Raw genomic sequence first — 16,036 nt, 5'->3', positions numbered from 1 at the left:
TTTATGACTTCTATACTTCATTATTAGTTTATGACTTCAGACTATCGTAGAAATTACGAAATAACCCAATTACTCAATGACTTCAGAATATCGTAGAAATTACAACCTAACTCAATTAGTTTACAATTTAAAAAATATCGTACAAATTACGACTAACACAATTAGTTCATAATTGAAGAATATCGTATAAATTACGACACAACCCAATTAGTTCATGGCTTAAGCATCCGTTTAGTAGACGCGACCACAAAAGCGACGAAACTAGCGGAAAATTCCCGTTTTGGTCCGAAACGTCCAAGCGGAAGTCGGAAGCGCATTCCGGCATTCGGGTACCGGAAGCTGCCTCTGTAACGGCGGGAAAGTTCAGTTTCACGGGCGCCATTTTCATTTGAGGCGCTTAATTTCCAGCTCCCGCCCAGTTGTCAGCTCCCAGCGTGAAATATGTCCCTGGATGAATATGCTAACTCGGAAAAAAGGTCCCCATTTGAATATTCTTGCAAATTAAAGCGGTTTATTCAATAATAAATTCGGCTTCACAAATAAATTTCGTAAATCTCTGTATTTTTTGTGAGTTCATTACCATTATTTGCTAGCTTAATTAATAAGTGATAAGTCTGGGTATGAGTTATAATAATAAATAAAAATAGGTTAAAATTGTATTAATTTTTTTTTCAATTGTATTTAATTGTATTAAACCTTAGCTTGTAAATATTTTGGCTCAACACTGGCTATGCCCAAAGAACCAAAATGTAGATAAATTATATAAACATGTATATTTAATGAATTAAATAAAAATAATATAATATAAAATAATTCATACAGATTTTTTACTTCAATTTGAACGTTTTACAAAATAAATTTGACGTTATATTGGCTTTTGTAGAAAAGTTTTAATTTTTCAAAAACATATTTATATTAGTACTACAAATAACACAGGATTTTACTATTAAAACTAAAGTTTTCTTCTGCATCTCATAGATGAAGAAGGGTATTAAAGTCTGGATATTTACAGGCCTTACGATCTCTCATAGGCTGGTTTAAATGATCACTTTGGATACGTATAAAATTCACCATTCTACCCATGAATGTGTTGTCAAACCACACTACTCAAATGTTTGGAACTTAAATAAATTTTATATAATTCACAAGTCGCTTCATATGTGAGTTCGCGACAGTATCTATGGTTGATTTCAGTATGTTTATATTAAGCAGAGACATTTTTTTTTTACCTCTGAGAGACCTTTGAAAACATAATAATCAATTTTTGTGAGGCTTATAATTCGGACTCACAATACAAAAAAATAGTTTTTTATCACTTAAACTGATGCCACAGTTATTTATGAAAAAAAATCTCTTAACATTCTCATTATCATTCATTGTTCACATTGTGTAAAACCACTTTAAATTGAACGATGAATGATAAGGAGAGTATTATATTACCATATCAAAAAGTTAACAATGCTTTTAAAATACAAAATAAATTATATCTTGTTTATTTATTTTTCAAGTGAAATTTTTCTAAGATGTGCAACAAAATAAAATAGAACCACGATCAAGCAATGACACAGGGGTTAATTTCATGTCCGTATAATTAGGGGGTGGTCGTTTAGGGATGGAATTTATTTTAAACTGTCGAACGTCACCCTAGACGTTTCGGAACTTAAAGGGCGCCCGTTCTTACCCTGTAATCAGCGCAAGAAGGGACAGGGCTGGTGACATTTCAATTTGCGACCTAAACCGACGCCACCATGAAAAAAACCATGAAAATTATTGACAATAAGAACGATGGATTATTGTACTAAATGTATGCAATGGCATGAACAAGGAATTGGACACGTCCAAAATGTTGAGAAAAATAGTAAATACAGTGAAATGAATTTTATACATGTTTATATTCGAAAGAAAAAAATTAAAAATACAACAAAAACATTATATTACCAGCAAAAATAAGTCCCTCTCCAAGCACAAGAACTCAGTCTCTTTATGGGAGAGAACTGCGTTATCATTTTAAGATTATAAGTAGAAATATCTAGAAAATGAAATTAAAATTTATCTTTAGTAAACAAATTGAATAATGAAAAATAAAATATAAAAAATTAAAATAATAAAAACAACATTTTGAGTGCGTCTGAATACTTGTTCACAAACCTAGGTTTCTCCACTTAGTTACTTAGTCCACAGGAGTTATTTAAAATTGTTGACATCTCGACATAGAAGAATATATAAGTATTTACATACGCTGGTTAAGTGATCACTCTACACACGTGTAACATTCACCATTCTGCCCTTAAATTTTATAAGTCATACAAATGTATGTATATGGTTAATCTCGTGACGTTTCGATTGAGTTCACAACAGCCATCTATGATTGTATTTAGAAAGCTTTTATTAAGCAAAGACCCTTTTATATATGCAAGATCTGAACTCGAATTATTTTACATATTTACTTAGAAACACCTGAACACATGATTTTGAATTTTAAATCTTTTACATTAAAATTTTTGATTTTTGAAAATGTTTTTATCAATCATTTATGATGTATTTACCAAGTAAAATTTTAATTAAAAATAAATTAAAAATGTTTGTTTGTATGTATGAAGAAAGTAATTTGAATTTTTTCGTTAAACCGATTAAGAGTCCATTAAATTGTCTGTTGAAATATATAGTTTACACCCTCTTAAAACATTTCGGATGGTGATAATTCACCCCGTTATTGCTATGAATATTCGGGAATCGTTCACCCTGTTATCCCCAATATCATCCCTTAAGCAAATGGTCTGTTTGGGTGGAATTATCGCTACTTTATCCTCTTATTGTCACTTTTAACCCTTTGTCCTGAAAGAGCGAAGGGTTGTCAACGATGTAACGACAAATATGCATTATTTATCAAGTATTTTGAATATTTATTAGTTTTTAATAGCATTTAAGTATTAGCCTTTTATTAGTTGAAAATGATAATTTATATTTTGTTCGTTTGATTGCTTTCGTAGGGTAGTGGATTCTACTGGTAACCACGAGGTTGCCGATTCAATTCCTGGCCAGACCAACGTACATTTATAATTCATAATTAATATGGAGTAGAATTTGAAATTTAAATTTGATCCATCTTCTTATCTTCCTTACTACACGCCTAAAGATAGTTTAACATTTTTACGAAAGTTAACGTTTCAACAACGCAGTATCCATAAATTAAACATAAAATATTTTGTCTTTTCGGGGACGTTAGAATATTAAAATTTAATTTGTTAAAATTTAATCGACGCTTTTTCTTACGCACATATCGCTCACTCCTTTCAAGAACGTCATAAATCAAAAAACTTGATTTTTCAGGAGAACGTTTTTAAAGTTCAAACATAAAATACAATGTATTAAAAATAAATATCGAGCCACTTATTTAACTAAACCTGAATATTTTTTTTATCCATTTGAAAAATATTTAGTAGATTTAAAAAAATAATTAAACAATACCTTTTCTTAAAAATGCAAAAATAACACTTTCTGCCCTGTAGCGGGCAAATATTAAGTTAAAAATATGCCTCTTTTGCTGGGATATAGTACATTTTCTGGGCATTACGAAAACATGCGCAACTAAAAATTGTCGATTTTTGATTTATGACGTTCTTGAAAGGAGTGAGCGATGTGTAAATATTTTTTAAATGAAATCTCTACATCGATAAAGAAAGTCTATCCAGATGAGAATATGGAGGTCTTGATAGGATTTACGATCTGCTATTGGGTGAATTAAGTGATGACTTTGTTCTGTTAGATTTGTAAAAAAATATATATTTATATTAGTAATACAAGAAGAAAAAAGTCCCTCTCCAAGCACAAGAGCTCAGTCTCTTTTTTGGAGAGGCTCAGCGCAACTAAAATTATAGTATTGTATCAAGTAGAAATGTACAGAAATTGTATAAAAATGTAACTATATAAAGTAATAAAATAAAATAACAAATAAAAAAAAAAATTGTCAGTGTGATCGCTCTCATCATTTATTCTTAAGATTAGCAAGTGCGTTAGTCGTCAAGTTGGCTAACCTGCGCGGCGCGCTGTCATAGTCTGTGCGAGCGATGTTTACTCAACTTCAAGATTTTCAATACTAATTTAAACACATTTAAAAAAATTCTAACTTCGATGAAATACAATAAAACGTCTAATTTGTTTTGTGAAACGTCCAATTTCATTCGTAGGGCATTTAATTTATTATGTAAAACTTCCAATTACAAGTAATACTGTATTTTCATGAGAAGTAAGATTTTCAATAGTCATTTGAATCATGAGTACTACTTTGAACATATATATTTTTTTTATTTATTGTTTCGGCATTAACTTTGTGGTAAGACATGTTACAATGATTAAAGAAAACACGTTTTTTACCACTTGAGTTTTATTATAGACTACATGTTTCAGAAGTTAAACTGTCATCATTCAGGTCTGTATAATAACTAAAATATAAAATATAAAATTGCTCTATAAATAAGGAGAGGGGAAAGTAAGGGGAAGGGGTTATTCAAGGGACGGAGTTTGAAAACAAAGGAAAAATGGAAAGCAATGGTGAAAAATTTTGAAACAATATATTATTTAATAAATTATTATTAGAATTCAGGTTTTTTTGGATTTCTAAATTTTCAAGATAATTCATAATTTGGCCTTTATATGGAACAAGGTGTAATAATTTTAATTTATGAGAGTGAAATGAGTGATTAGTATATATTATATGATTTGCAAATTCCGAAAAATAATTACTAACAAGACCGCTATGATGTTCTTTCAGAAGTTTAACTTCTGAAACATGTAGTCTATAATAAAACTCAAGTGGTAAAAAACGAAGTGTTTTCTTTAATCGTTATGTTTTTTTTTAATAACATTTTTTCCAAAATACAATTTAACGTCCGAATTGTTTTGTAAAACGTCCAATTTGAAATGAAAAACTGTATAGATATGTATGGACTTGTGTTAATGCTCCTTACATTTAAGGCTAAATGATAATACTTGGGATTAAGTTACGGGGGTAGTTTATTTGTTAATGTCACCACCCTTAGTTGGTTCCTAGAATGCGGAAAGCACCCCTGAAGCCAGTCGTCACGCTCCGTCACTGTCCTATGATTATCAGGCCGACACTTTGTGGGCTAAAGATCACGCTTGGGAAACGTACGCCACTGGAATATTAAATCATGACAAAAAATAAAACTAATATAACAAAACTAATAACTATCTTGTCTGAAGGAACAGGTCATATAAAATAAAAGTGAAAAAAACTATAAAGTTGTTGAATGATTCGGCAGTCACTTTGTAGTAATATCTATCAATTTTTAATTAAGGTTTTACTTGGTAAATACCACTGTTCTTTTTAAATTATTTAATTCATTAAAAACAGCATATACGGTGTTTAAAATTGATATGGAATGCAACGCAGACTTGTCATAATGTATTTAAAGAAATAGTGATATTTACCAAGTTTAACTTAAATTAAATTTAATATATAATTGTTGTTTTATTATAAAAAATACATTTGTGTCAATAAATTTTAGTGAAAAACTTATATGTATTAAATTATTTATATATCTAAGAATAATATCAACGCATTGGAGATTTTTTTAATTCCTAAAAATGCGATAGCGCCCTATTCTCGAATTTCATCCGATAAAAGTTTTCAACACTAAAAGTACCACAAATATCGCCTCTGGGGCACGCAGAGCGCGGGCCGTGTTGACATTTGGGGTTTGCAGTTAACCTTTTTAGGACGGGTGACAATATTAGGGTTGGGGGTGGTATTTTGCCATTTAGGGGTTAGTCTGTTTCACCATTATTATAATCAAGTCTCTTAATATAGGCCGCCCTTGTCAGTTCTCAATTTGCGAACATCGGGTGGCTAAAAAATTCAGAATAATCAATTACTTTTATAGGTTAGAATTTGATAAAAAAAATTGAATAAAAAAAATCGAAATATTAACTCTGTTTCAAGAGTCCGCGACACTAACCATGAAACCACAACTCGACATATCAAATATTAAATTCAAACTCTGATTTTTGGAGTCTACTAAATTGTATTTAATATTAAAAACACATGAAAATAAAATTTGTAATTATTTTTTCGCCTTGTTATGGCATTATCAAACTACTGTGAAGATTAAATGGACTAAGGGTCCTTATAAATAAATAAGAAAAAATTGAAATACTTGTTAATTTTTTTTTTTAAATATTTACTTCTGTTTTAAGAAATATGAATAAAAAATAATAATATTTACAACATTTTGAGTGCGTCCAAATATTTGTTTTCAAATCTGGATTATCCCAACTTATCAATATTTATAGATAAATTGATCAATTTCGTGACACAGTACATATTAGATGACAACATCCACCCTTGCTGGAATGAGGATAGCTTTTATTTAGCAGAAACCCTTTATTGGGATGTATACATATCGCTCACTCCTTTCAACAACGTCAAATATAAAAATCGTCGATTTTCAGTTGTGCAAGTTTTCGGAATGCCCAAAAAATGTACTATGTCCCAGCAAAAGTGGGATATTTTTAACTTAATATTTACGCGCCACAGGGCAGAAAGTGTTGTTTCTGCATTTTGAAAAAATGGTATTGTTTAATTATTAAAAAAAAAAAAAAATTCAGGTTTTACCTAAAAAGATCTGTTGCACGGTAAAACTGATACATTTTATTATATTTTTAAACTTTAAAAATGATCTCCTGAAAAATCAAGTTTTTTTGTATATGACGTTGTTGAAAGGAATGAGCGATATAGACATTAATATTTTTAATGTTATTTAGCACGTTTATCTGTTATTTAAACTAATTGAGCACTTGTCGCTAAATTATTTATAGTTCCAGTTATATTAAATGGAATGTGATTTCTCGTGATATGTGTGGGTAATTCAAAAATGCATATGTAAGGATTGTTTTAGCGTATCGTTGATTGACTATCATGAGTTATAATATTTTTAAAGCCTTCCTTTTTTGTACGACCCTGTAGGTACCTCCTTGGTATGGTGTAGCATTTTAAAAAGGTTCAGCTCGGGGTGAAGCTGGTTATTTTTTAACCCCTAAATAGAAGTCGGTAGTGCTAATTGTCTTTAAAATTCGGCGTTGGTTCCTTTCTTGAGGGTGAGTTTCTCGGGGGGAGGAAATTAAATTGAATATAAAATAGCAGTCATCTACATTAAGGGAAGAAAAGATTTACTTAACTTGAAAAAACAAGCTTTTAATTAACCTCTACCCATTTAAAAAAACAAACTTTAGTAACTCACAAAAAAAATCGTAACGAATCTTTTTTTCTTTGAGTATTTTTTAAATGTTATTACAATGAAAAGATAGCGTTTTTTCTACGCAGTATAGATAACTTGTTTTAACAATATACGTTCACAAGATATTATGCTTAGATACCCTTATAAAAAAATCCCTAAATAATAATGGATTTTATAAGTGAGAAAGACCCTATTGAAGCAACAATTAAGGCATTTTCGACATCTCAACATAGATGAAGAAGAACTTGGAAATCTGAGTATTTACTGAGCTACAATCGTCACAGGCTAGGTTAAATGATTACTTTACACACGTGTAACATTCATCAAGTCTACCCATGATTGACAATCACACTACCCAATTTTTTAAACTTCTTGATATATTGATCAAACCCATAACGTAGTGTGCGCGAGCTCACAATAGCCATATATGGTAATTATTTTTTACTAAGCGGAAACTTTTCCATATGTGAGGTCCGAATCCTGGATTATATTCACATAATTGAGAAACGCTTGACACTATGATTTTCAATTTATTTTAGCTAACAATTTGACCAGTTAATTTATTTACAACATTTTGAGTGTGTCCAAATACTTGTTCACAAATATAGATTATCTCCAATTAGGAGTTTTTTTAACATAAAATTTTTGACATTTTAACATTCATATTTTTCTGCATAATATATTGAGATGTAAAAAAATAATTTCTTATTCGAGATAATCCAGATTTGTGACCAAGTTTTCGGACACACTCAAAATGTTGTAATTTTATTGATATGGAAAAAATACATATTTTAAATATTCTAAGTAAGATATCATGAGCGATAATAATTAAAGCCCTCGCGGTATCGCATTCAATTCCGAAAAAATAGTCAGTTTATTTAGTAAATCACCCTTGCCTGCGATGCATTAAGGGATGCAACCAGATTGCAACCCTATAATCCTAACTGATACCACTGTCTCATCACGGTATTATTTACCAGCGGGAGACGAAATAGGGGTGCATCGACTCGCAGGGTTAGGGGATGAAATGAAGTTATATTGATTTTTAAATACGTGCGGATGCGAACTTCATTCTCATTAGGGAGATATTTGAAAAATCATACAATTGAGATGTGAATAAACGCGTACAGTTAACTGAGAAGCGTGCCAAAAAACAGTGATAATCAGATTTCGCTGAGTAATAACGATTTTCTTAGTCTTTATTTAACGTAACGTATTTTCTTAGTCTTTATTTAACAAAACGATTTTCTTAGTCTTTATTTAACGTAACGTATTTTCTTAGTCTTTATTTAACATAACGATTTTTCTTAGTCTTTATTTAACGTAACGTATTTTCTTAGTCTTTATTTAACATAACGATTTTTATAGTCTTTATTTCGAATGACACTCTCCTTAAAATTTATCATTAAATTCGTTTTAACAATGATTTTAATACACAGAATACATACTTCGAATAGTTATTCCGAACTGGTAGTAGTGAAATTATTTTTTTAAGTAGAATAATACAAAGTCAACATTGAATGATAAGTAGAGCTTTTAATGTATGAAATATAACGATTTTGTATGTTATTAATTCGACGCAGAATATTTCGAATTTAAAACAGTTTTTTTTTTATTTGAAACAAGAATAATCACATTTTGTTGCATTGTAAGATAATGATTTTAAATGTTTTTCTTTCTATACAGATCATTTCAAATTCAGAACAGAAAATTTAAATTAAAAACAAGAAAAATAAGATTTTGTCGTATTGTAATGTAACGATTTCCTGTGTTATTCATTCTACAAAGATCATTTCACATTTAGAACAAAAAGTTTAAATTAAAAACCAGAAAAATAAGATTTTGTCGTATTGTAATATAACGGTTTCGTATATTATTCATTTTACGCAGATTATTTCAAATTTAAAACATAATTTAAAAAAATAAAACACGAATAATCAGATTTCGTCGTATTGTAAGAAAAGGATTTCATTTCATTAATTGATTCGGCAGTCACTTTGTGGTATCCATTTTTAATTAATGTTTTTCTTAGTTAATACTTACCTACTTAATGTTTAAATGATGCGGAATGCATCGAAACACGTGTCACGGTAGATTTTAAGAAATAATGGTATTTACTAAGTAAAACATTTATTGAAAAAGGATTTCATTTTAAGTTATAACTTCCAAATTCCTATGAATATCTTAGGGTACATAAAATCGTTAAATTTACAATTCAAATAAATATGTATAATTTATTATTGTGATTATTTTATACATACAACTTCCAAATTATTCATCTCAATAGATTTCTTCGTCTATGTTGTAAACAAGTCTTGTAAACAAGTCTTGCAGTTATGCGCAAAATTTTGGACAAACTTGACATATTTTCAATCAAAAATAATAAATAAATAAAATAACCAATGTCTGGAAGTATAATATAATTTTTTTAATACAAAATGGAGTTGCACATGAAATACATTGCTTTTGCCAATGTCAAGTTAATTGAATATTGTTCTTAATTATGAAATATGATAGACTAATTATTAAACTATAAATTTACTTTCTTATTACTTATAACCCTTATCCGCACCCAATGGTGCATAGGGCACTGCATTGAATTGACGCAGTGTTATCTAGATCATTACTTACATGAAGGCAAGGTGATCACTCTTGCGCTTCAGGAACCAGTCCAGGATAATATTAAATAAATATTACAGTGTAAAATCACTAATATTTATTTTCACCCCCTTGGGAATCGAACCCGGGACCTCCAGCACGGTAGCTTAACACACTGACCATTACATCACGGAGGCGGATAAATTATTTATTTTTTCCATTCAATTTAAAAAAAAAACAACTAAAAGTCTGTACACAATTGGGTTCCTGCTCGCCAGGATGAGATGGATATCTGTAGGGAGGGGAATAAGCGGGGCCAGAGTTTTAAAAAAATTGGCATTTGGTCATTTATTGGGCAAACAAAGAATATGTGGTTGAGGTCTTCCTCTTCAAAACGACACTCGCAAATGGGGGAGTCAAAGACACCAATCCTCGCAAGGTGCTCTCTCGTACAGCAATGTCCCATCCTCAAGTATAATATAATTGTAGTCTGTCCTGTCATCTGTCCGCCTCCATAGTGTAATGGTCAGCACGCTCGGCTACCGTTCTGGAGGTCCCGGGTTCGATTCCCAGGGGGGGTCAAATAAATACAAGTGATTTTTTCACTCTAATATTTATTCAATATCACCCTGGACTGGTACCTGAAGTGGAGGGTTGATCACCTTTCCTTTATGTGTTAACGATCAATATAACACTGCGTTTATATGCAGTGGCCTATGCACCACTGGGGTGCGGATAAGGGTTTGAAATGTCCTGTCATATGACAGTGTTGAATCCTTACTCACAAGACCTGGTACGACCCTTCATTTAACGACAGTCCTTCCTCCTTCAGGCAGGCGATGCTGGCCTCCAGGCAGCCCGAGGACAAGCCGCGCGGGGGGCACTCCCTGAGCCAGGGCGGCGGGGCCCCCCGAGACGACGACGACCGGCTCCTGGACGTGGTGGGGCCCTCGTCCAGCCCTCCACCTACCCCGGCGGGGCACCACCAGCTCGGGGCGCTGCCGTCTCTGCAGCACCACATGCAGCTCGGACATCCACACTCAGGTAAAGAGAAGCACTTTAGTTGGTACCTAATTCACAGTAAAATCGGGATACAATTTTATATTGTTTCACATTTTCAATAAATTTCGCAAATTAGTTTTAAAAAAATGCTTAGCAAGAGCAGATCTGTCAGGAAGCCTAGATGCTTCTGTATCAGATCTGGGCAAGTGGTGGGACAGCTTTCAATAAAGATGGTATCTAATGGTAACCAAACAACATAATAATCAGATTTCGGTGTGTTGCAACATAACGATTTAGTATGTTATTAATTATTTCAAATTTCAAATATAATGTTATAATTTAAAATAAGAATAATCAGATTTCGTTGCATTGTTACATAACGATATTGTGTGTCTTATTAATTCTACACAGACTATTTCAAATTTAGAACAGAAAGTTTTAATTTAAATCTGAAATAATCCGAATTCGCTGTGTTGCAATATAACGATACTGTATGTTATTGATTATACGCAGAAAATTTAAAATTTAGAACAGAAAGTTTTAATTTAAAACTGGCATAATCAGATTTCACTGTGTTGCAACATAACGATATTGTATGTTTTTAATTTTACCCAGATTATTTCAAATTAAAAACATAAAGTTTTAATTTAAAACTGGCATAATCGGATGTAACGCAAAGATTTCGTGTGTTATTTCTACAGGAAGTTTTAATTTAAAACATGAATAATCAAATTTCGCAGTTTTGTAAGATAATGATAAAGTGTAAATGTTATTCATTTTACACAGATTACTTTTAATAAATAATAAAATGTTTTTATATAGTCTTACGATGGCGTTTTAGGTGAAAAAATTGGTTGTTTTGGACAAAATAAAATCGTGAAAATTAAATAATAAGAAATATTTTCAACATTTTGAGTGTGTCCAAATACTTGTTCACGAAATCTGGATTATCTCCGATTGCAGGAGTTATTTTAATATTTTATGAGATGTCAAAAAAATAATAACAAAGAAATATTTTCATTTGATATGCTACAGTGAAATTCAAGATTTATTATTAAAATATTAATTCCGTTATATTTTGAATTAAAAATAATTGCATATATTTTTTTAAATACCAAAAATTATCAGCTAACCATTTAAGAAAATAATAATTTGAATCCCATAAACTTACATATTTAACCTTACTAAATTAGAAAATCACACAAAAGTCATACGAGCTTATTAAATGCCCTCTTCTAAATATGAAATATAAATTTGTTGATCATGTCAATTCAAGAAGGATATCGGTAGTGTAGAGGCAAAGGGGTATATCTGTCTCAGACCAAATTTTACAGGAGAGCAAAAACAAACATGTGAAATTAAATATTTTGTTCGGATGGTATATGTACATATCTTAATAAAACTAAATAAGTATAAGTATAGATTATAGAATACACTATTTTAGACATTTTGTGGAACAAACTTAGAAAATGAAAAATTTTACAGATATACCCGTTTGCCATTACACTACCGATATATCAAAAATATAAGTTTTTACTTGTATTTATGTATTTTTAATTGTATTTTCTTTTGCATTTTAGGTTGGTTCAAGATGTCCAGCGAGAGTGGCGGGAACGGAGGAGGAAGTGAAACCGGCGAAGACAGAAGAAGAGACGACCCCGAGAGAGAAGGAAGCGACTCCAGCTGTTCCGGCAGCGTGACCCTCAGAGACGTTCCTGGACCTTCGAGAGAGTTCCCCTCCCCATCTCCCAACATCTCTCTAGGTCCTCCCATCCACCCTCCACCCCCCGTTCTACCTTACCTCTACCCCCCTGGGCTGTATCCACCAGGACATCCATTCGCACCACCAATATCCTTATTCTCAAACGCTCACGCTGCTATGAACCATGGTCTGCTGTTCAACGCCCAGTTGGCTCTTGCAGCGCAGCATCCAGCCTTGTTCTCTCACTACCAGAACCTCGCGCATCACCAGAACCATCAATATCCTCCGACGTCTCTACACCATCAGCTTAAAGCAGGAGCCCATCGCTTCACACCATACACTCTTCCTCAAACAAACTTAGTAGGAAGTTCTCCGTTAGGATCTGCCTTTGAACAAGTTACTCCTGGAAATTTCGGACACGCAAGAAGCCTCAGCAATTCTCCTTCATCTAAGACGAGGAGATCGGTTTCTCCAATGCCCAGGCCTTGTTCGGCTTCTCCACCGCCTATAGTCGTGGAATCATCCTCTCCCAAAGTGCAATCGAACTCTAATGATCTCAAAAACATTGAAAAGATGGTGAATGGATTGGATGTCAAGCAGCTAGTTGCGGGTAGCAACGGTGACGTCATGATAGTTGATAAATGAGTGCAAAATGAGGGGGATGGTTGCGTCATTGCTGTCCACTGACCCAACTTTCAACCCCCTGAATAAATATTTTTAAAAAAAAATGTGCAAATACGTTAGTGATACGTCAGTGACAAAACTATTAAATTTATCGACATGGATCGATAAAAAAAATATTAAGACAATTTAAAATATTAATTTAAATATATATTATTGTAAATAAATAAAATCCTTTGTACAAATCGATAATTTTAACGTCGTCATGTATAGAAATATAATTGCAAATATATAAAAAAATATATTATCATTAAATTAAGATCTAAATATGTTATAGCGTATTAATATAAAAAAATACAAAATAATTGATAGAGTCCTATTAATTTTAATTCACGTAGATCAATTAACTCGAGTCCTTCAACAATTTTCATATTATACTTTAAGAGTAATGAAAAGTATGATTAAAAACACGATAGTAAAGAATTTAAAGAAAAAAATTAAAACATTGTTATGTATAATTTTTTCTAATTATTTCAAACTTTAGCTCAAATATTATTTAAAAAATGACAAAATTTTGAGTTTGTAGAAAATTTTGTTCACAAAATGTGGATTTGGCACCAATTAATAATATTGATATCGCAACATAGGCAAAGAAGAATCTGAGCATTTATATGGCTAACGACCAGCATAGTCTGGTTTAAGTGATCTTTTATGTATACAAAATATTACACAAAGGGTCAGTAGTAATAATATGTGAAATAATTCGGGAAGAATCTTACTCACATTTCATTAAGGTTTCATATAAAAAGCAATCTTATATATATTCAACGATAGATGTCTCCAACTCAGTAGCCTATTGAATATCTTTTCAATTGAAAAATAAATATAACTTCCAAAATTTGAGTGGTATGGTTGTAAACATTGTTGTATATCGAATATCAAGTGTTGCACAGTATATGAAGTGATCAATTAAACCAGCCTATAAATTACATTTTAGACATCTCAACAAAGATGAAGATGAAATTTAAATCTGGGTAATTACGGGGCTTAAGACTTGTCATAGACTGGTTAAATAATCACTTTACACACGTGCAACATTCACCATTCTACCCATGATTGACAACCACACTACTCAATTTTTGGAACTCCTACATATATCATTAATCTCGTGACACTGTACACGTGAGTTCACTAGAGTCATCTATAATTTAATGTCATCTAAGATTTTATTTAGCAGAGACCCTTTTATTTGGATGTATGCATGATCATAACCGGATTATTTTACATACCGAGAAACGCCTGAAAACATAATTGAAAAGTTTTCATATAGCCTATATTTGACCAGATTATTTTATTTACAACATTATTAATATGACATTACACAACATTATTATATTGCTGTCCGCCTCCGTAGTGTAATGGTCAGCATGCTCGGCTACCGTTCTGGAGGTCCCGGGTTCGATTCCCAGGGGGGTTTAATAAATATAAGTGATTTTTTCACTCTAATATTTATTCAATATTACACTGGACTGGTACCTGAAGTGGAGGGCTGACCACCTTTCCTTCATGTGTAATCGATCGAGATAACACTGCGTTTATATGAAGCAGTGCCCTATGCACCATTGGGGTGCGGTAAGAGATTTATTATTTATATAATTTATTTATGCAGCCTTTAAATAGACTTCAATATTCTTCTTCATCTATGTTGAGATATCAATATAAAATCTTTAAATAAATATTTCGTCTGACCAATGTTGTTTTACTTGTATAAATATCCGTTTTTTTTGTATTTATAATTGAGATGATTTTTAAATTTACACTCAACCGTACTTTTGTTAGATAAATATAAGAAAAAAATCAATAAATGGATTTGCTTCGTAAATTAGCCTTTCTGTACGATATTATTGCCTACTTTATATTTTAATTATATTTTGCTTGGTGCTATATGATATATTTTTAAGTGTCTAAAATATAGTCTTAAGACGTCAGTTATTCCTATTTTAATGTATCGACTTAGACCATCTGACTGCAGCCAGGTTTATTGATTCAAAAGTTCCTTTGTGGTTCCCATTCACGAACCGACCTATTAATCGACTAATTATTTATCGATCTGTATAAATCGCCGCAAATTGAGTCGTGAATCGAACCCTTTAATTCATACTTTAATTTGCACGTATTACTTGTATATTTAATTTAATTAAGCTCGTTGTTTTTAAAATAAATGTTTTCTTAATCATTCAAATTTCATAAAATTACTAAAATTATCACATATAAAAATCTTATTTCTTCATATTTTAACCATTTTGGCGCCTAATGGTGCATAGGGCACTGCATCGCATCGAAGCAGTGTTACATAGATCTTTAGTTACATGAAGACGGGATGATGTATCTTACGCTTCGGGTACCAGTCTCGGGTGATGTTCAATAAATATCTGTGTGAAAAAACACTTATAATTATTTAAAACCCCTTGGGAATCAAACCTGAGACCTCCAGCGCTAATCATCACATTACGGACTCTCATATCTACAACAGTAATTTCGTTGATATTGTATAAAAGAACACAGTAATTTTATAATTAAATTCGTTAAAAAATTACTCTTGTAAAAATGCCAAAAAAATTTATATGACATCTTTGATTTGAAAAGCGATGTGATATATTTATATATATATATATATATATATATATATATATATATATATATATATATATATATATATATATATATATATATATATATATATATATATATATATATATATATATATATATATATATATATATATATATATATATATATATATATATATATATATATATATATATATATATATATATATATATATTTATATATATAT

General features: G+C 31.0%; 1 protein-coding gene across 9 annotated transcripts in view; it reads left to right on the top strand.

Moving 5' to 3' along the window:
• The window catches only part of LOC148311518 (optomotor-blind protein-like), a 208,663-nt gene extending 192,841 nt beyond the window's left edge, over positions 1-15,822 (top strand). For 7 of the 9 annotated variants that reach the window (XM_088256517.1, XM_088256513.1, XM_088256515.1 and 4 more), the window contains 2 exons: positions 10,672-10,898; positions 12,437-15,822. In XM_088256517.1, coding sequence (XP_088112643.1) covers positions 10,672-10,898; positions 12,437-13,203 — 994 coding nt within the window. In that variant the 3' untranslated portion in view covers positions 13,204-15,822. The remainder of the gene's footprint in view (positions 1-10,671; positions 10,899-12,436) is intronic. The other 2 variants (XM_088256514.1, XM_088256519.1) reach the window with 1 other exon arrangement.
• The last annotated feature ends 214 nt before the right edge of the window (positions 15,823-16,036 follow it).

This window comes from Brachycentrus maculatus, unplaced genomic scaffold (genome assembly GCF_059751285.1).
Source record: "Brachycentrus maculatus isolate JH-2025_06_01 unplaced genomic scaffold, ASM5975128v1 h1tg000061l, whole genome shotgun sequence".
Lineage (NCBI taxonomy): Eukaryota > Metazoa > Arthropoda > Insecta > Trichoptera > Brachycentridae > Brachycentrus > Brachycentrus maculatus.
This window is presented reverse-complemented; position numbering and strand designations above follow the sequence as displayed.